At 45.8% G+C, this 22,500-nt stretch overlaps 1 protein-coding gene across 3 annotated transcripts in view; it reads right to left on the bottom strand.

Moving 5' to 3' along the window:
- Positions 1–4,833: 4,833 nt before the first annotated feature.
- The window catches only part of flrt1a (fibronectin leucine rich transmembrane protein 1a), a 37,261-nt gene continuing 19,594 nt past the window's right edge, over positions 4,834–22,500 (bottom strand). Inside the window, exons 1-2 of one of the 3 annotated variants that reach the window (XM_035526785.1) lie at positions 19,475–19,495; positions 4,834–7,988 (exon numbers count right to left, since the gene is read on the bottom strand). In XM_035526785.1, coding sequence (XP_035382678.1) covers positions 5,752–7,851 — 2,100 coding nt within the window. In that variant the 5' untranslated portion in view covers positions 7,852–7,988; positions 19,475–19,495 and the 3' untranslated portion in view covers positions 4,834–5,751. The other 2 variants (XM_027017761.2, XR_004776136.1) reach the window with 2 other exon arrangements.

Genomic DNA, 22,500 nt, shown 5'->3' with positions numbered 1-22,500 from the left:
TGTCCCTTGCTCCCTTGTATCTCTTGGTTTTCAAGATATAATGTGTGTGTGCATGTGTGCGTGTAAAAGAGAAGGAGAATGCACACACACACACACACACACACACACACACACACACACACGAGCACACACACACACACACGAGCACACGCACCCTCTGCCTCACTTTTTCAAACGCATCAAAACCAGAGCCAAGTTTAGTACATCTCTTTTTAATCACATAGAAAAGAAACATACTTTATACAAAATAGGCTTTTTTCTTCACTTTGAGTCATAGCCACCCAGTCCAACAGAGGAAGAGAGAGCCCTGTGTTCAAAAGCAGCAACCAACGGGGGGAAAAGGGACTCCTTCCTGTCTTCCGGTTCCTCTCTCTCCAGCAAAGGTAATCAAAGAACAAAGGAAAGCAAACTGTACTTAACAGTCTATCCTTGCTGCCTTGTTACCTTAAAAAAAAAAGAAAGAAAGAAAAAATATTGAATTGTTTCAAGAAACTGTATTTCTGGAGGACTGATAGCAGCATCCGTTTTGCCGTACCTAGACATTCTGCTAAGAAATACTGATGAGACAGCAGTATACTGTACTAATCCCCACCCCAGGACAAATCACATATAGGATGCATAGGGACAACAGAGGACCGGTTTGTCAGACTGCGGTGTATGCACCTCCTGGCTGAAGACCTTGGATGCTGACGCCTCTGTGACCGAGGACCCTTGCTCACAGAAGCACACGCTGTGCATCACTGAACTGCCACTCGGTCAGCCATTATATGGGGCACAGTGGAAATAACCTGTGATGTATTTGTTTGGTGGAAAACCTGCCAATACCTCCTTTGGTTGAGTAATGGATTTCGTTTCGTGGCCTTTAACGATTACGTGCTGCCTTCGTCAGCGGATAACGACTCTGCTTGCTGCATGTACTAAGGAGGCTGGGCCGGGCCGCAAAAGGGTTCTGTCTCGCTGCAGTTCAAAGGTCGGGCTGGGCCGGGCCGGGCCGCAAAAGGGTTCTGTCTCGCTGCAGTTCAAAGGTCGGGCCGGACCGCAAAAGGGTTCTGTCTCGCTGCAGTTCAAAAGCCAGGCCGGGCTGGGTCGGGCCGGGCCGCAAAAGGGTTCTGTCTTGCTGCAGTTCTGACTGAACGGAACAGGCTTGATAGAACGAGGCCTTCACCATAGGAGCTCCTGTAAGCATCGCTGCTGTGTGATGTGGCTGGCAAGCCGCAGCGGTAAATTAGAGGCGGTTGTGTTACAGCCATGTGTGTTCTAGTGGCTGGAATGTGGTTCTGTACCGGTGAGACTGAACCAAGCCTTCAAGTGGTGGCATACGAGAGTGAAGCGTGGCATACGAGCGTGAAGCGTGGCAGACGAGCGTGAAGCGTGGCATACGAGCGTGAAGCGCGGCATACAAGCGTGAAGCGCGGCATACGAGAGTGAAGCGCGGCATACGAGCGTGAAGCGCGGCATACGAGAGTGAAGCGCGGCATACGAGCGTGAAGCGCGGCATACGAGCGTGAAGCGTTTGCCAGGCCGTTCCCACTGAGTAACTGCCTCGGCCAGCATGATGTCATTACAGGCAAGCTGCCTCCCGTAGACTAAATGAAAGAGCTACACGTCTCTGCTCCCAAGGTTGGGTGAGCGTAATGATTATAGCCCAGAAGGGATGAGAATCAGAGAGGGCCAATGACACCACCTGAGGGAATGTTTTTCAAACGAGGGAGCATGAGAGAGAGAGAGAGAGAGAGAGAGAGAGAGAGAGAGAGAGAGAGAGAGAGAGAGAGAGAGAGAGAGAGAGAGCGAGAGCGATACATATAAGAGAAATAAATAAAAAGGAAGACACAGGCAGTAGAGGGAAATAGCTGAACCTGTTTGCGGGTGCAATGTGACAGTGACATTATTTCGTGAGGAGGGAACAAGGGAAATGATGTTATTTCTGGAGTGTGCGGATGTTAGAACTTTTCTCATGGGTGAGACAGCAGAAGAGAGTGAGAGAATGTGTGTCTGTGTGTGTGTGTGTGTGCGTGTGTGTGTGTGTGTGTGAGCGTGTGTGTGTGTGTCTGTGTGTGTGTGTCTGTGTGTGTGTGTGTCTGTGTGTGTGTGTGTGTGTGTGTGTGAGCGTGTGTGTGTGTGTCTGTGTGTGTGTGTGTGTGTGTGTGAGCGTGTGTGTGTGTGTGTGTGTGAGCGTGTGTGTGTGTGTCTGTGTGTGAGCGTGTGTGTGTGTGTGTGTGTCTGTGTGTGTGTGTGTGTGAGCGTGTGTGTGTGTCTGTGTGTGTGTGTGTCTGTGTGTGTGTGTGTGTGTGTGTGTGAGCGTGTGTGTGTGTGTCTGTCTGTGTGTGTGTGTGTGTGTGTGTGTGAGCGTGTGTGTGTGTGTGTGTGTGAGCGTGTGTGTGTGTGTGTGTGTGAGCGTGTGTGTGTGTGTGTGTGTGAGCGTGTGTGTGTGTGTCTGTGTCTGTGTGTGTGTGTGTGTGTGTATGTGTGTGCATATTTGGGTGTGTGTGCAGGGAGACATCTGCGTTAACGGGCTGCAGGTGGAACAACTGCTGGTCCGAGTCGGCAGGAGGTGCAGAATCTGCAGGTTTTTTTTTTTTTTTTTTTTTTTTTTTTGTTTGTTTGTTTTAAAAAAAGGAAAACAACTGCCCTCACGTGCTCTTAACGCCTCCACAACATGCGTGCTTGACATACGTGCGTCCTCACACACATTCACAAAACACACGTAAACACACACGCGCACATCCTTGTCCCACATTCTGCAAAGTCAAAACGAAACGGCAGCGGCCCATCAAAGGGGCTTTCAGACGCGAGGGAGTGTGCGCGGATGGGGAATAGAAAGCGCGAGTGTCTGCGAGTGTGTCCTTTTTAGGTGGGTGGTTTCTTTGTGATAAGGATTGGACTGAAGACTGTGCTTTAGGTACTCCACTCACCTCTGCAGCTGCTAACTGTAAGCCTTGCAGTTTGCCATCTTTTTGTGAGACAGTCAGGGCTGAGCAGACTTTTATTACTGCAGTCGTTAAAAATCTTAGGCGACCTTTTGTTAAACAAGGGCGTCATCTTCGGCAAGAGGCCGTCCGCCGGCCAGTGCCGCGTTAGCGGCGCGTCGTACGCGCGATGCATCCGAACGCATCTGAACGCGGAGACAAAGCAAGAACCGACAGAAAAGGCCGGCGCTCAAGGACTCGAAAGTAGCCGGATCGCATCAGCGAGGTCCAGGGCCATGTTTGATTTGCGCTCTGGTGCGGAGGAGGTTCCGGCAGGGCGCGCTGTCAATCACGATCCCAAAAGCAAGGCGGAACGAGCTGGCAGGCAAGCTCGATCTGCTCCGGCCGTTCAAACGCAGGCGCAACGCGAAGAGAAGAGGGCCGGCAGAAGGGGAGAGGACGAGAGGAGGGGAGAATAGGAGATGAGAAAGAGGAGTCCAGAAAGAAAGGGGGTCTTGCGGTAGAGAGGAATGGGCGATGAGGTGAGAGGGGGAAAGACAGAGAAGTGAGAAAAGGACAGTAGAGAGGGAGGGAGACAGAGAGTATTAATGTAGTGCCAGACATGAAGGTGATGACAAACAATTTTATGCCTGGGTGAATACCACACTAGCACAATGCTTCTGCCTAAGGCTTCATTTCAGCTTAGGCCTCTGGTGCAGTTCATGACACACATCTTGTGTGTATAATCTCCCCCACTCTTTTGCTCGGTGGAGGTTTCACTGTGCCTTAGTGTCTGAGCACTGCCTAATGGAGCTACGCAAAGATGAGCCCATTTCACAGACTTGCCTCCCCGCCCCGAGTGCAATGCCAGATGCCCTACGTCCATGAAAAACGGAACGGGAACATAAAAGAAGAAGGAAACAAAAAACAACACCGCATTGTCAATTCAGAGGCGCCGTCATTCAGGAGCTCTCGGCCTGCGCTCGCACAGTGCGGGTCCACAGTGGTACGGTTTGGATTTCTGCTCGTCACTTCTCCCAGCAGAGGTCTTTCCCTCCCATTGACGAACAAGGCAGGCGGCAGCTTTATTTACTGCACCTGTGTTTGGGTGAGCCTGGTGAATTATAGAGTACACGCTTGTACGGAGGTGTAAGCTGCAATTCCTTCTTCCAACTTGTCATGTCTGCAGGCAACCGAACAGACTCCATTTCCAGGAAATGGCCAAGGGGAGGCAATTGGTTAAAAGTGCCTTTGTGTTGAGCTAGAATCAGTTTCACTTCACTGAATCCTAACTTTACTCATGGTAAGGTATACAGCAAAACTACAGGTGAGGAGACTGGACTATGTTACACTACATCTGTGCTATCAGCCAGAAGGGGGGCATCTCTGCTTTTTTTTTGCTTCAGCAGTGTCAGAATCGATGCTACTTCCTGTTTCTTGCTTCTTTGTGGGCATCAACGGAGCTGAGTGTGGTGCTGGCGCTGTCTGGATTGTTGAAGAGTCTGGCCAATGGGGTCTGGGACCTAACTGGTCAGGTGGAGAGCTCATAATAAAATAATGACAACCCTCTGACCCAAAATAACCCTCTTCACCATTACATCAGTTACAGGACTAGGTAAAACCACAGTGTTTTTAATGTCACCAGCAGCTGGACCGACTGAGTTATATTTAAGCAAATGTAACGTAATAAAAAAAAGACAACAATATGAGATAAATAAACTAAAAAAGAGGGAAACAAGGCTGGAACACAGAATATGTTTTCACACTTTCGCAAGTTCAAGTCTGTGTGTTCTATCCAAGTATCTACACACCTTGCTTGTATTCAGTGCATTTTAAATATATATATATATATATATATATATATATATATATATATATATATATATATATATATATATATATATACATATATATATATAAAGCAATGTTGTAATTTTCAGTGTGAAAGTCAGTCAGTGTAATTGCACCTGGCCCTTCTCACAGAACACATTCCACATTAGGTCCATGTTAAAAGGAACCAGACAACGTACGGCTTGATGCGCTATGCACATTTTTTTCAGGCAACTTGCTGGCTTGTCAAGATTATTATTATTTTTAAAAAAATTTTTTTGAGGCGTTTTAACTCAGTGACGCATCACCATTCAGGGCTTATGTTTGTAACTCTGCATTCTCTTAATTCCAGGGAATGACAGTCTCATTAAAGGGGATCCAAAATGTCAGCCCATGTTTTTCTAGAAGAACTGAACTGCAGAGACAGCACTGAGTGATCCTTCTCCTCTATGACTCTCTTTCCAGTCACTTTGGCCAATGGTGGACTCCTCAGACCAAGAGTCCACAAGCTCGAGTCTTGAGCAATGTTGGGAAGTCCTTAGGCAGCTAATCATTAGAGCCATGGGGATGTGAATGTTCATATCCAGGTCATTTTGTTTGTTTGTTTTGTTTTCATTCCCAGTAAATGCCACTTAACCAGATTATATATGATCTGAGTTCGAAATAAAAAGACTCTGTGTTAAGTACAACATGTGCTGCCCTTGAATCTGCCTCGTTGCGGCAGCCAGGGGTAAAGCAGTTACTCGGAGGACACACTAGGTTAAACCAGAGGAGAGAAAATTACAGTTGGTATCACCACCTGAAATGGTGCAGCTACGTCCTGGCACCAAACACAGAAAGCTGTTTCTTAGCAGGCTTCTGGGCCAATTAAGAGCTTCCTCGGAGCCATGACCAGCACGCTTGGTTGGAACGGAGACTAGAAGGCACAAAGGGGTGCTGCAGACCCCACACTGATTAAAAAACTGTGCATCTATCCAGTACATGATTCCTAACAGCATTCGCTAAATCAGGCTCATCACGTGTATGAGTAGTCTATATCTGGGATGCCTCCTTCTCGGTAGCCGCGATTGGTGCCATAGCCTGAGTTGGTCATGTGATGGTTCGGTTTGTATAGGCCTGTGCCATTGGAGGGGAAGATAGTGTGTATGATGTAATCTTCTCGGATTGGTTTGGGCTGCAGGGGCTCTCTGGCTGCCATTGGTGTCATCTGGAAGCCAGGTCCTCGGATCTCTAGGATGGTGGTGTCCTTCTTAGTGCCTGATTCAATGTAGTCATCGTAGTGCTTGCTCTTACGTGAGCTACTGCGGCTGTAGTGATCCCTTGAGGAAAAGCGCCCAGCCCGATGCCCATACCAGCAGAATATGCCAAAGATAAGTGCAAGGGAGACTATGGCTGTAGCGCCACCGATGATCCCAGCCAGTGGGAGTGAGGTGATCTGCTCCGAGCCCTGACCATCGCCCTGGTCGACATCTGACAGGCTGGGATCAGATGTCTCAGCCTTGGCGCACACTGGAACCTCATCAGAGTCCATGTCTGTGCTGGACATGCTGCCTTTGTTCCCACTGCCAGAGACTAGTGGCACCATACAGATGATGTAACTGGATGCTGGCTGGAGGGCAGTAAGGAGATACTCTCTGCGGTCTCCCCTCACCAGAGTCTCTGTGATGGAACCCATGGTGGCACTAGTCCCCAGGCGGAGCCAACTGAGCCTGAAGGAAGAAGATGGTTGGGCCACGCTCCATGTAACTCTGATGCTGTCGTGGGACAGAGTCTTCACATTCAGAGCCAGGTTCTTGCCCACGCCACTGCTGCCAAGAGTGTAGTCCAAGCCTGTGTCTGGAAGTCCCAGACCTGGACGCTTGGACCGCAGGGTGAACAGAGAGCCTTGCGGAGGGGACAGAGTCGTGGAGCTGGCCGCTACTCCTGGTCCTCCCATTCTGCTGCCGCCAGCACTCCCCCCTCCTGTGGAGCCCGGACCACCTACCCCTCCACCTCCAGCAGCTGCCAGCTCGCACTCGTCCATCTGGCTGGTAAGGTCCCTTAGTGACATGTCACGCACACGCTCTGGCGACTGGCAAGTCAGTCCTCGGACTGTGATGGTATTCCCCTTGGCCTCCAGCCAGTCGTACAGCCAGCGCAGGTTGCATCCACAGTGCCAAGGGTTGCCACGCACGAGCAGCTGCCCGAGGGTTTCCAAGTCCCGGAACAAACCTCTGGGAAGTGTGGTCAGGTTGTTACCAGAGAGATCCAGCCTCTGTAATCTACGCATTCCATCCAGGGAGCCCCGTGGCATATGGATGAGCGCGTTGTCCTGGAGGGAGAGTCTCTGCAGGTGTGCACTGGGTAGATTGAGAGGTGGAGTTTGAAGGGAGTTCCGCACCAATGAGAGCTCTGTGAGGTTCGAAAGACGTGAGAAGGTGTCGTCTGCAATGCGCTGATTGGCCAAGAGGTTACCGTCCAAGACAAGGCGGCGAAGAGAAGACAAGCCACGAAAGGCGTGTGTGGGGATCGTTGAAATGCGGTTGTCATCTAACCGAAGTTCCTCCAGTGAGGCTGGAAGCCCAGACGGAATGCTGGAAAGGTGGTTTCGGGAGAGGAAGAGCAGTCGTAGGCGCGGGTTGTCGGCAAAAGCCTGGTCTTCTATACTAACCGTGGACACCGAATTGTCGTCCAAATGCAACTTCTCCAGCAGAGGGAGCCTGGCCAGCGCCGCCCGTGGCAACACCCGGATGTTGTTGTCTTGGAGATGTAGCTCCCGTAATGATGGTGGTAGATGCATGGGAAAGTCATCCAGCTCATTATCATAGAGATATATGACCCGCACTGTGGTGAGGTGCTCGAGGGACGTGGGCAGTCCTGCATTGTCTATGTGATTGTTTTGAAGATAAAGGACAGTGGCAGATGGGGGCAGTGGTGGGATGGCACTGAGCCTGCGGTCATTGCAGTAGATAAAGTCTTCGTCGCAGCGGCACACAGACGGGCACACCGCGTCCCCCTCGCCGTCCAGTCCCTGCGAGGAAGCCGCAGCGCACTCCAGCATCTCGGCCAATAGCGTGAGGCACAGCAGGGAAAGGAAGAGCCAATCGCGAAGCTCGGCCACGCTGTCAGGAGCCATGATGCCCAGGGCTCCTCTTCGGGAAGCTGTGCCTTCTTTCTCTACTTGGCTACTTTATGGCTCCCAGGATGTATGTACTCCTGGCTCAGTTGCAGAGGAATCTAGTCTATGCTCACAGTAGGCCTAGACTGGTTAACCTAGGGAGAGAGAGAGAAAGCAGAAACAAGTTTGAATTAACACCCAAAGACCCCACTGAAAGAAAAACCCTGGAATGCCGCATTCAGTGTAGGTTTATTACATCATATATCTAAACACATCCAAACCAAATATGTATAGTCACGACTTGACTGAACAGCAAAACCAAACTGCCTATATTTGCGAGTAGGAGCCACCAGTCACGTGGTATGAGGGTATGAGGGAGATTAGGAGAAATGGGCCAGATCGACCTGATGACAGCTGCCGTCGGAGTAAAATCTTGCTCACTGATATGTGGAGCTTAATGTAACAGAACGCAAGTTAATGCCAAAAGAAGGCTTCCACATACCACTGGTAGTGACAAACGGCAGCGGACATACCACTGTTCCTAAATGGCCATGTTGTGCTTGTGTGTGCCACTTACTCTGGAGTGTGTGCACACAGAGATTTTAGTGCAAACACTGATGTTTTAAGCATGGACACCCTTGGTTTCCTTCTAGACCCAGCGTGATAATGCTGACACACCTTTTCTGTATCAGCCCTGTGAACACGAATGGGTTTGCATCTGTGTGTGTGTGTGTGTACATGCGTGTGGTGTTTGTTTAAGTGTTGGAAGGGGGAGGGAGTGGTGAGGGATAACGGGATGATTAAACAGCTGGTCAAATGAATCTGTCAAGTAGTATGAGGTATTGAGGTCACTTTATTCAGAAAAACAAAAACGAGAGAGAGAGAGTGAGAGAGAGACATACACAATAAGAGGAGAGTGGGAGAGATTACAGAGCATATGGATTTGTTATTATGGATTAAGGATGACTGTGTGTGTGTGTGTGTGTGTGTGTTGGTGTGTGTGCGTGTGTGTGTGTGTGTGCGCGTGGGTGTGCGTGTGTGTGCGTGTGTGTGCATGTGTGTGTGTCTGTGTGTGTGTGTGCATGTGCGTGGGTGCGTGTGTGTGTGTGTGGGTATGTGTGGATGTGTGTGTGTGTGTGTGCATGTGTGCGTGTGCATGTGCGCGTGTGTCTGTGTGTGTGCGTGTGTGTGTGTGTGCGTGTGTGTGTGTGTGTGTGTGTGTGTGTGGGTGTGCGTGTGTGTGTGTGTGTGTGTGCATGTGTGTGTGTCTGTGTGTGGGTGTGTGTGTGTGCATGTGCGTGGGTGCGTGTGTGTGCATGTGCGTGGGTGCGTGTGTGTGTGTGTGGGTATGTGTGGATGTGTGTGTGTGTGTGCATGTGTGCGTGTGCATGTGTGTGTGTGTGTGTGTGTGTGTGTGTATGGCTGTGTGTGTGTGGGGGGGGTATGTGTGTGTGTCTGTGTGTGTGTTTACGGGTGTGCGTGTGTGTGTGGGTGTGTGTGTGTTTTGTAGATGACGAAGATTGTGTTAATTGAAGATTGTGTAATTGTGTTAGAGGCGGGCTGTAAGCTTACTGTACAAATATTCTGAAGTATCAGTCACTTGTACAGTCAATCAGTAATTGTGACTATAATTGTACTTTTGTTGTGTTTATATTTGGGAGTCTTGGTCATGTACACAAATTGATTATTAGGGGTTTTCAAATTCTCAGTTTACCAAAGATAAAAGTAAATCAACTTGCAAAATACAGATCTATATCTGCATTTACTGTAGACCAGCACAACTGGAGGAAAAGGTGCCTTATTTGTCCGTAAAGGTTCTCTACTGTGGACTGTGCTGTTATAACTGTTGCTGATGTGCTCACTTGTTTGTGCATTACATGCCAATTTGTGCATTTCATTTTGGGTCTTTTAACCTTTTTTTTTTTTAACTGTAGACTTAAATAAAGAAGTTAAAATATGTGTTTTTCTGTTCTCAGTGTTCACTTAAAATATATTTCCTACATGACATTTCTGTGCAGACTGTGTCTGAGTCACAGGGAAGCTGATGTGCAATCACGTCTGTGCTTATAGATGGATGCTAGAATTTATGTGGATGCGTGTGGGACCCTGTGCATCCACTAGCATTCGTGTGTGTGTGTGTGTGCGTGTGTGTGCAGCTGTGTGTGTGTGGGGGGGGAGTCTGAATCACTGGGGAATAGGCTGAAATGCGTCTGCCCAGACAGCCTGTCGCCTGTGGTCCCCCTCATCCCCCCGTTTCTCCAATATTCCAGCCAGTGTGAGGGTAGCCTGGGACTCTATCAATTTACATGCTGGGACCCTGGGACAGGCCTGAGCAAGAGAGAGAGCATATCCGCAGCTCGGCTATCTCCCCCAATAAAATTCCCGGCATAACAATGAAACCATATCTGGTGCTCCCGGCTGTCACGTGCATGTGTGCGAAATAAAAATTATGGTTTTATCAGGGAGGAACACCGACGTATGGGAAGATGCGGCAGCGTTCGATGGCGGGCGGGAGATAAAGCCCGAGCGCGCTTATCGGCGTGCCAGCGCATGTCTGGAAATATGAGCTTCTTTTGAGTTGGGGAACTGGAAAGAGAGGACGTAGGAATACAGCCTGGAAAGACGGATGCGCTGATGAAGACGCGAGGAAACGGGTGAATTAGTGAGCAGACGGACGGACGAGAGGAGAAAACGTATGCTCGTTTTAAGGCGGGTGTTCTGAGAGTCACACATATCCAGAACTAAGAAATCTCCACTGGATTCATCCTCCCATTTTCTTTCCACAGCAGGGGTGTATTCTTTACTGCGGTGTCAGGTGTGCTGAGAAAGCAGCTAACTAGTTACATTAACTTGTCAAACAATTATCACCGATTACAGAATCCAAGACCAGATATAGATTGGAGGGCCAGACTTGAATAACTCTGTCCCAGAGCTTCACCTTCCTATTACTTTGGTTATCGATTAACCTCTGAGAATGGTAGAATTCACATCGATGTTCAGCCACCCCTATCAGAAATGCAATTGGGCCAGAGCACACAAAATGTATGAACATAATGCTAAACTGTGGAGTTGTAAAGATGTGTTATTAGAGAGGGGTTTTGGCAGTGTCTGTCTTTGCTGTGAACAATATGAGTAAAACGTCTTGCAAGCTAATGTCTAGGCCTGCATTATGAATCACTTGCATTCAGTCAGTGCACTGGTGCCATTAGTATCAAATAAAAAGAAAACTCACAGGCAGTATAAGGGTGGAAAATCTGCTGACTTCCTCAAAGTTACTATGGTAGCTGTCCCTCGGCAGTAAAAGTTTTCAGTGATAAATATATGATAGAATGTAAATAAACATTTAACATGTTTACACTCTTAAATGATTAATGAGCTGCAAATCTACTAATTCCTGAAGTGATTTCTAATACTGAACTACATTTCAGTGTAATTCACTCAATTATATAATGCTTACGACAAAAGAAACATTCTAGATTTATTGAATATGCAGACAAACATTAAGCAAGTAAATAAAAAAGGTGGAACTCAGTACACACACAGACTGTAATGTGGCTTCTTGCTGCTAGCTAGTCAGCAAACCACATAGTGCTGTACAAATAAAATAAAACCCTGAAGAAGGGAGTGAAAGTAGGCCATTTGCTCAGGGGTCATGTGGAAATAGTTGGCAGATTATATGACAACAGGAAGAGACCGCGAGAGTCAGGTAGGTATATGCTGTACATATTGGAGGGGTGGGGTTAAAGGCTTCCTGTATCTCCCAACTGTCAGTTATAAGTCAAATGACTGTCAACAGGAATGTTTTGAAAGCCTCGGCTGAGATTGACAGTGTGGTTTAAACCTTCATACTTTAACACAGAGCGACAGTCAGATGTGTCCATATTCCTTCTGCATCAGCAGTCTTCTGGGGTTCCAACAACTGAATGACCAAGATTTCTCTCTCTCTCTCTCTCTCTCTCTCTCTCTCTCTCTCTCTCTCTCTCTCTCTCTCCCCCCTTTTCCTCCCCTCTCTTTGACAGTGATGTTTACAGAGTAAATTCCACTTGGCAACTAAAGGAGCATGTTCCACAATTAAAAACCTGTTACCCACGGACTTCATTGGTCCTCTCCTTCTGATTCGCAGATTAAATGTAAATATTTGAAGCATTAGCGATTAGCAGCCAAGCCAGACCCCTGCCCCACCCCCAGATAAATACCAGGCGACCAAGCAATGAAGCTGAGCAGCGTTGAAGAGACAGAGGGAAAAGAAACAGTGGACATATTCAAATACAAATAAATGAACCAGAAATTGAGTTTGCAATGTCCATGGGCTCCTTCATTTAACACAGTTAAATGAGTGACTGTACTGTCTGATGGGATCAGACCTGAGTCGAAGGCGGCAACACAACTGGCAATTTGTTAAGAGGCCTTTCTTTTGTGATCTCTCCTTACACTCAACGCTAGCTTTATTAGAAACATTTATTTATTAGAAACACCTTGTAGGTGTACAGGCCATCTGTTTCCATGCACAGCTAGAATCGGCTCATTCTTTCTCGAGAGGCAGTGCCTAACCATGGGATCACTGTTGGCTGGATATTTTTAGGTGCCAGACCATTTTCAACCCAACCGTGACACTAGCACGTCCAAAGACTGCAGAGACACTGCTGTTCCTGATATATTCGCCCCATCCAAGCACCCGCTATTGCCATCTACCAGGTCAGTGTCACTGAGGTTGACTGCTTCTGCTCCTCACAACGGTGAAACTGTTGAGAATTTTGCATCACCCAAAAACTACCTTGTCAGCTGTTGTCTTGCAGTCAGTAACTCAAAAGTGATTAACAAGGTGCAAATTGTGCACAGCTAGCGTCTGTAACACCTATAAAAGGTACCTGTGAGGTGTAGGTAATAAAGTGGTTAGCGAGCGTAGTTTGAAAGGTCGTGTTCTAAATTGGATTTATTAACTCAGAATAGTATGATGGGTGATGATGGATGATGATATATATTCACATGCTACTGTGTAATATAAGATGTGCTATTAAATATATTATTACTGTATAATGTATTATACAAGAGTGTAATTCTATCACTAATGACTGAAATGATACTTTGTTCATAACTAGAAGGTCAAACAAAAACAACTGTAAAGACTTTTTTGTACTCTACATGCGATCGCATTGACCTCTCACCGGACACCACAATGTTCTCTGCCTGCAGGATGTAACCGCAGTGTTCTCAAACGCTCCCGCCTCCTCTGCAAAGAAGAGGATGAACCCGGCACTGAGGCTGCACCGAGCAGGCGGAAGCCATGCACGTTTCACATTCGGGCACATGCTAGCCGCTCCCGCTCGCTCCGATCACCACTCCGGCAGGCGGGTCTCTCCGTCTTCCTGTCCCACCACATTCTCTCCTTCATCATTGCTCCCTTTAGTCTTTCTTTCAAACAACTTTGGTTTCAAAGCTCAAAGCAGGCTATGGGCTTAAAGTGGTATTGACTGCTCTTTAACATCCTAATGTTTTATGATAAGAAAAGCTTTTATACTACGAAAAGCTTTGGGGGGGGGGGGGGGGGGGGGCTGTGTTATTCAGACATGCACTCACTCTTTCTCTCTCTCTCTCTCTCTCTCTCTCTCTCTCTCTGTAATTTCCCCTTCAGCCCTTGCACATCTTTTATTTTCCCTTCAGAAAAGTCAGCCTATGATTCATCAGGATAGATCCATTGCGGCGGACTTCCTTAAGAGGAGGCATTTATTTTTCTGCACATCGGCTTTGTTGATGTGGTGCAAATGACAATTTAAAGGCTAGAGTATAGCCATTAAAGGTGCAATCACAATGTTCTCAACTAATCTGTAAAGAAATCAAACAATGTCACCCTGTGAAATGACATTGGAGATAACGAATCAGTTGAATAATTCATTGCCATTTAGAAATCTTCCACAACAAAGTACCCTGATTTTAAATTTGAACTTGAAATCGAGAGGTGCTAAAAACAGCTCCACAGCTGTTCTGTGGCTAGCTCTGGGATTCATTTCTGAGGGAACGGAAACTTTACAAGGTGGATTGCCAAAAAACAGCCTACCAAAATATAACCACCAGGGGTCAGCTTCATGTACATGCATTAAGCGTAGTCTTGAACTAAACTGTATTGTCAGTGGTGACTCAACACGGAAAGTCTTTTTTAGTCTATGTTTAGGACTATTCTTGGACTGAGAAAATACCAGTTGGTATTTCAGTCTGCGTATTTTAGATGGCTTTAGTGCTCTACAGTACTTTAGTATGCTGGTGTGATTTAGGGTGCTAGCTTTGCCCTTATGTATTTTAGGATACTAGAGCGCTCCTGTCATAGTGTGCCCGGGTGCTTTTGTGAGCTAGTGTTCTTTATGCTGTGCAGTACAGTGAAAGTGCGATGGCTTCAACTGTGTGCTGTGGTGTTCAAATGTGCTACTGCGTTAATCTAAAATTCCTAAAGAGTTAGCTTTTTCAGTTGAAGCACTGAGTCTGTTTTAGCTAAACTGGATCCACAGATGCAAACTTCAGTCATTTGCTGACAGTCTGTGCATTCGATCCTACATCGACTGTTCAGAAAGGAAGCCTCCTTATTTTTTTGTTATGTCAAATGATAGGTTGAACATTCATTTTGTGTGTGTGTGTGTGTGTGTGTGTGTGTCTGTGTGTGTGTGTGTGGGGGGGGGCTCCAGACTATAAGATTTAGACATGAGGGTGTTGGCTTTCATTCTGCATGGCTGCATGTCGGCCTGTGGTTAGAGTAGGTGGATACTTAACATGTCTGAATATTGCATTTGTATTCAATCCGTCATTTTCGGTTAGATAAAAAGATGGCAGTGTGTTTAAATCCAAATTGAACAACGTCTATCTCCTTTTCTCCCTCCGTCTGTGTCTGTCTCTCTCCCTCCCCTCCATTATACTCCATATCTGAACGTGCTCTGAATAAGAAACAAGCCAGCTGATTGAGTCGCAATTTCTCCCTGCCGCTCACATGCAAGCCCTTCTGTTCCGTTCTGCCACTTTTTACCAACCTTTCTTCTCTCTCTCTCTCTCTCTCACACACACACACACAAACACACACACACACACACACACACACACACACACACACTCTGTATTTCAAATTCAAGCTCTTCCTCCTGTCCGTAAGCCTCTTTCATCTCCTCCTCCTCCTCTCAATTCGTTTGCCTTTGATTCCTTCATTTGTCTCTTTCTTTCCAGCCTGTCCCCCTTTTCTGCACAGCATTCTGTTCGGCGAGTTCTCTTCCATCCCTCCCGCTCTCTTTCTCTGTCTCTCTCTTACTCTATCTCTGTCTGTCTCTCACTCTCTCTCCCCTTTTTCCACTGCACTCATTTAATCCTTTCTTTTTGGTCTTTTTTTTTTTTTTTTTTTTTTTTGCCTTCCAGCTGATGAAAGCCCTCGCCTGCACATAACACTCTTCCCCATGTCCCTGTTGCCACTGGAGTAATCGGACCGGGAGACGCTGAGTCCCATCCTACTTTGCCCTGTAACATGCACATTTCTGCCCTATTCCTTTTTGAAATGCACAGCCATATTCAATGTCACACACACAGGTGCCGTGTCAGACGCAGAGGGCCCAACAATACAGTGTCCTACGTCAAGTACTGCAAATCGCAACAGTTATTCATTTCTGAAGTGCCCATTCGCAAGAATGTCGGGTGAAGTGGAATATAAACAGGAGGGTGTTGTGGCTAATTTGCGTTTTCTCAGCCACTCATATTACACTTCTTGTCCCTTTAACCAGCAGCAGTTAGACACAAACATTTTAGGGCATTAGCAAGAGAGGTTTCCAGAAGACAGTAAACAAGCAAATATTTGGAACTACATAATACATTCTGTAATTCCATCAAACCACAGCAAACCACGAGGAGAAGGACTGCTGACATAAAATTAGAAGCCAAAAGCTGAATGTATGCAATGCATTAAAAGAAAATGTAAACAGCTTTCCCCCACATAACTTTGGCAAAGCTATGTAGCATCAGATTTGCGGTTCACACTTTTCCTGCCCTCTGCTCAGGTCTAGCCAGACTCCCTATATAAGACTCCAACTGAATAGATAAGTTGTATTCTAAAGGATTTTTTTTATAACTGGCATTAACTAACAGTCATTAAATGTTAGTGCTCATATCTGTCAACAAGGAAATCATAATTGTGTTTATTGGACTGTTATTCCATAAACCACTGATCACTGCATTACATATCTGGCATTTGTTTTTTTATTCTTCTCCTTTTGTGCACGCAGTGTTCCCATGAAAATATCAGATCTGGGTTTTAGACGATTTACTGCAAATGTCTCGAATGTCTAAAATGAAAAAGGGCTGCATTACACATGGTACCTTTGCTCATTATGAATGAAACAGGGGTTGCTAAGTAATGTTAACTCATCCCACATTGTAGGTACACTTCACGGTTCCGAGGTGATGCCTCGTGCGACCTCATGTGCTCCTTGTGTGCACCAGCCCTCCTAATCTCTTGTGCCAACAAACCTGCCCAAAATTTGAGGATCGCCTCGCGTGACTCTGCCATGTCTGTTTGTTAGGAACAACAAACCATATATCCAAAGACGCCGTGTTGACTCGACTCAGAATTCAGCTTGTCTAGGATTGTCTCAGATTTTCATCATCAGGGTCATTTCAAAACGTTATTATTGTGTATTCTCTTTGAAATGTAGACATCAGGAGACTTTATCGTTTCAAACAAACACATCAATGCAGCCCATAACTTTCTCCACTGTAGATTTTTGTTCAATATGAAATAATCAATATGCATTACATAATTTTTATTACTACTTTATTGATCTCTGAGAAAATGCCAGGGTTAAAGTAGCAGACACTCAGCTTATATATACTACATAGGATAGGCTTTATAAGTTTTCATTATTTTCACAGAATAAGCTAGAAGCAGAGGTTTGTGATTGGACAGTGATTGCATTTAAAGTGTGCCGCGGTTTCCACACACTCATAATGGAAACAGAATGAGATCATTATGTAGGAAAGCAATGCTATACTTAGTGTATAGTTCTGACGTGTTGAGAGCATCACACAATGAACTACAATGCAGCAGCACAGATTGCTTTTCTAGATGGAAAAGCATTATTTTCCTTCACAACTTCAGCACCTAATTCTTAAAAACTCAACTCCTTGCTAATTGTTTTTCAATATAGAAATGAATGCTTTGCATTTCACTGTGGCATGTTTTCGGCCCGTCCTAATGAAAAGTAATATAATTTGTGTTGCATTTCACATTTTTTCACTGTCAGGACAGCTTTTTTAACGTTACACGGAATATGCTCCATACAAATTGGACAGCGCGGTACAAATGTAATGTGGCATATGCACCCATCAGAGATCTGTAATATAAGAGGGGGAGGTGGTATTCAGCGCATGTGCAGACACAATCGGGCAGGTTTGCAGATCGGACAGCTTGTTCAAAGATGTTTCACTGCTATTTCAACCTTTTGCTAACATAAACTAGCAACTAGGTAGGTATTAAGCTGAGCCCTTTATCCAAAAAATAAATAAATAAATAAAAACAATGCAGAGTAATGCTTCATTTTGGAACATGGCTTCATTTTGAAACTGTCAACTTATCTGTCAGAACGGAACTTTCAAACATTGTTACCAGCACCTTCAAAATCTTTCAAAGCCGTAATGCTGTGCCAAAAACATTACTGGCTGTAGTCTGTGGTTAAAACTGTGGTAACTGGCAGAAAGTGCCTATGTTTCTACTCTGCTAGAGGGCTAGTTATAGCTGTCAATCAACTAAACCTATCTGTCAGTCACCTCATCATAGTGCAGTAAGCAGTAAGAATTTCTTACAGGAGAAGTCATCAAAGCTTTTACATGCGGTTTGGGGCACAGTATAAGTGTTATACAGAGCCTCTGGGGCACAGTATAAGTGTTATACAGAGCCTTTGGGGCCCAGAATAAGTGTTATACAGAGCCTTTGGGGCCCAGAATAAGCGTTATACAGAGCCTTTGGGGCCCAGAATAAGTGTTATACAGAGCCTTTGGGGCACAGTATAAGTGTTATACAGAGCCTTTGGGGCACAGTATAAGTGTTATACAGAGCCTTTGGGGCCCAGAATAAGTGTTATACAGAGCCTTTGGGGCCCAGAATAAGTGTTATACAGAGCCTTTGGGGCCCAGATTAAGTGTTATACAGAGCCTTTGGGGCCCAGAATAAGTGTTATACAGAGCCTTTGGGGCCCAGAATAAGCGTTATACAGAGCCTTTGGGGCCCAGAATAAGCGTTATACAGAGCCTTTGGGGCCCAGAATAAGTGTTATACAGAGCCTTTGGGGCCCAGAATAAGCGTTATACAGAGCCTTTGGGGCCCAGAATAAGCGTTATACAGAGCCTTTGGGGCCCAGAATAAGCGTTATACAGAGCCTTTGGGGCCCAGAATAAGCGTTATACAGAGCCTTTGGGGCCAGAATAAGCGTTATACAGAGCCTTTGGGGCCCAGAATAAGCGTTATACAGAGCCTTTGGGGCCCAGAATAAGCGTTATACAGAGCCTTTGGGGCCCAGAATAAGCGTTATACAGAGCCTTTGGGGCCCAGAATAAGCGTTATACAGAGCCTTTGGGGCCCAGAATAAGCGTTATACAGAGCCTTTGGGGCCCAGAATAAGCGTTATACAGAGCCTTTGGGGCCCGCAGGTACCCATGCCTGCAGCTAACTGTGCTGTATCTAGCGACCTGCTTCCCAGATGAGTGTTCCTTTTATTTCATCTTTTGCCTTTGCTTCCTTTTTGTTAATAAACTGTGTTCACTTCTGACATTCGTGCCTCACTCCCTCTGACTCGCTCACCCAACTATTGTGGTCACAGTAATTAAAAAATAAATAAACAAACAGTGCGTCTCACTGGAGAAGAGTTTACCTGGTAGGATGAATGGCCAAGACATGCCTTGGGTGAGGACCCAAGATCTGAGACTCAGACACGAGTCTACATACACTCTGCATGGTTATGTATACAGATATGTTATAGCGCACACACAATGACACTCATAATGTCCTTCTCATTAATATAGATTTCTCCTTCTAAATCCTATAGAAAGTATTTCAGCACCGTTCTTCTATGTGCCTAAATCTGTATGTCTATGATACCGTGTTTCCTTTACTATTTTATACTGTTGGATCATCTCTGTTATATTAACTGAACCAAACACAGGTCCTTGTGCAATTCTCAAAATCCAAATGCATTCACTATGGTGTGTGTTGAAATTTCACTGGATTGAAGACCTGTCAGTCAGCATGTCTGTCGATCACTGTAATTACTTGATAAGATCATCGGGGAGGCTGAAACCAACGCCGTGAGTTAAATGGGATCTTCCCACTTTTATTTGCCAGCTATTCATTTGGTCAGCCGTCAGACTCTCCTCCGCTTAATGGCACATTGTCTTCCTCCTTGCTGCTCACTCACGTGTGCTCATTTGTGAACACGCACTCTAACCAGCTCATAACCGCTCACTATGTAGTCATTCCACAAGAAGTTGACTATAACCACACACAGCTGAAAGGCAAAATAGATAAATAATATGTAGTGATCTTTCTGCTTTGGAGTGAAACACATCAGATCTGTTGATGGATCAAGGGACATGAAACAAGGACACAGATTAAATAGAGGGCGTTTACCTTGAACACACCCAGCTATAAGCTATAAGGCTGCCTCCAGGTGCAGTCCGGAAAGCCTCAGACTCCAATTCGCTGACTTAAAAGATCAGTATCCAAGTCGTAGCATGTGTTCTTTTTAGCGTGGGCATGTGTGTCAGGCCCCATGGGTTCGCAGATTTGAAGAACACTTCTGAGGGGTAAGAGTACAACTGTATTTGGGTGTTTTACTCCAGAAGAACACCAGACTGGAGTTTGGGAGTGCCGGATGACGGTGGAAAGTCCCAAACTGAGCAGAGACCGTGTGGGTCCATGGAAGCCCCAGTCATTGTAGTGACATAATCCACCCGAAATCCACTTCCTGCCAAGGCAAGACGTGTCACTTTTTTTTGTATGTGTTGCGTTGGTTTCGTTGGTAACAACCAAAAGGCCAGTTTCTGTGTGCTGACCCCCAGCGATGCCGAGGCTGAACCAAGACTCTCCAGTATCAGCACTGATATGGCATCTGGACCTTGGTCATCAGGCAGAGTGTTCCTTGGTCATCAGGCAGAGTGTTCCAAACGTGTGGATGGACGACTGGCGTGGCTTGCAGTCGTGCTGCATCGTGGATGGAGCCCTTCTCATCGTGCACGAGCGCTTCGCGCCGTCCCTGGTGTGCTGGAGATTTTCTTTATACTTTGTGTTTATTCTCACTTCAAGTGAAAGGACTGCTCTTAGATGTCCCCGGTAATTCAATTGATGTGCCCCACCCTTGCCAGCGATGGCCTGAGAGCAGAGACCATTGATCTTTGTTGGGTCCAGAAGAGCTTTGCTCTGCCAAGAAAACAAATGGAGGTATTTATTAGAGATAAAGTCATATTAGCTAATGCAAACAAAAAGAGGATTTAGCGGACAGTTCTGCTTTTTTGAAGAGGAACAGGATGAAGAGCAGTGTGACTCTTCGAGTCTGCATGGCTGCTAAAGCTCATACAGAATTAAAATGAGTGGGCAGTCTTGGCTGGACCTTTATAAACTGTCAGAAAACTGTCCAGAATCTTATGTTGAAGGAACCAATAATCAGCCCTATCACACATTTGTGTATCCGCTGGTAAAAATATCTATAACTTCAAATGTCTCCCAAACTGAAGAGATCTAAAACACTTAAAATATGCTCAAAATCTTCACCTTATACACTGAAAAAGTGTCTTTGGAGTAGTCACACTTTTTATGTTTGCAGTGTGATTCAAAGCTTTGTAGTTCAGAAAAATCCAGATTTTCTCTGGGCTTTTCCAGACCATATGGTGATGGAGTGTGAGGTGTTGATTTTGGCTGGTTAAACACATTAACGTGTAGCCTCACAAGGACTCCTCAGAAGATGTCTTCAGATCTTTACTATTGATGTCATGGAAGGCTCCTCCCCTCACGAGTCACGTGGTACGGCCCGCCGCATGCAGGGGGACTCCTGTGTGTGTTTGTAACCACGCCCCCCCGGGATTGCACACATGTGCACAGGGTTTACTGTTGCATGTTTGTGTGTCTATTTAAACCCGTCAGTATGTGCACCGTTGTTGATCACTGTCGCTACGTGCGTGTTAACTCCGAGCTCTGTAGCCGTAACGTTAGTTTGTGTAGTCACGCGTTAATGTGTATGTGTTCATCGTTTAATGTTAAGTGTAGAGTCATGTTTACTGTAAGTGTCATGTGTGAGTGCCACCTGTGTTTAATGTTAATAAACGTCTTGCACCGTCGAGGAAGTCTGCGTGTCCTATCCTGCGCCCTGCGGCACTCGGGCCAGCTACATTACAATTGTAAGTCTCACCAGAGTATTTAAAGGGGCACATTATCATTCTGACAAGCGTTAGTCACCGTTGTTGTAACTGATATACAGCATTACAACATACATTTGTGTACACAACTCTATTTTTATTACTATAGCATTACATTGTGCTTCTACATGTCTGCAGCGGTGTGGTAGACCTCAAAGGGTTAAACCAGAGCACAGCCATAAGGAAAAAGTAAAATGAGGTGCGTGTAGGAACCTGTCATATTACTTTCTTAACACAGCGCTACATGCAGCACCCATGCCTCATTTAAGACTGCGACGATGGGATGTTTTCCAGGAGCAGGGCAGTATGTTTCTCAAATGCGACCTCAGCTTTTCATCTGTACAAGTTTTAAATGAGATCAGTGAAGTTGATTGACTTCGACGAAGTCATTTCTGTTTTATGAGTAAGGAAGCATTTGTAGATCAGACTTCGATGAAGTCAGTTCTGTTTTGTGAGGGAGCTTTTGTAGATCAGACTTTTCAGTGCAGCCTAAACGACTTGCAGTCTTATTGATCCAGTGAACCATCAGGGACGTGGACCTGTCACGTTCAGTTATGGATATAAGATGTTTCACAGTTCACAGATTCCCTGGTGTAATTTGCAGGTGGAATAGATTGGTTTGAGAGATGGCCTTTGACATTATTACTCACATACAGACATGAGAAGAACATGTGAGTACAATCAATGAATGGTCAGTTAAAACTTGTCAGTATATAAAATTTGTCAGAGTATAAAGTATACAACAGAACTGGTTACACACCTGTGCAATATCACGTAAATGTCGACTCAAAATTGTATCACATTACAGTAATTCCATTACTTCTAAGTTGAACAGTAGGGTATTTGACATTTGACATTCTTAATCCTTTTGAGCATTAAAGGTACCAGGGTTGCACAAATTTCTGAAGGGATGTTCTGCTGCTCTTCAGAGATGTTTTTCTGTCCTCAGAGATGTTCTGCCGCTTTTCAGAGATGTTCTGCTGTCCTTCCAAGATGTTCTGCCATTCTTCAGAGATGTTCTGCTGTGCTTCAGACATTTCCTTCAGCTGCTCTTTGCTGGAGGGCTTGTGCACTACCTTTCTCTTTACAATTCCCCAAAGGTGTTCTATTGCATCTAAGTCATTCAACATACTCGGCCAGGTCATAATTTTCACATTTTGTTTCTTCTTTAGAAATTATTGTGTCATTTTGGCAGTGTGCTTTGGTTTGTAAGGCTGGAAATTCTTCTGCCAAGCTTCTGGAGAC

The sequence above is a fragment of the Electrophorus electricus genome, chromosome 6 (assembly GCF_013358815.1).
Source record: "Electrophorus electricus isolate fEleEle1 chromosome 6, fEleEle1.pri, whole genome shotgun sequence".
Lineage (NCBI taxonomy): Eukaryota > Metazoa > Chordata > Actinopteri > Gymnotiformes > Gymnotidae > Electrophorus > Electrophorus electricus.
The sequence above is the reverse complement of the archived record's forward strand: the minus strand, read 5'-3'. Positions and strand labels throughout refer to the sequence as shown.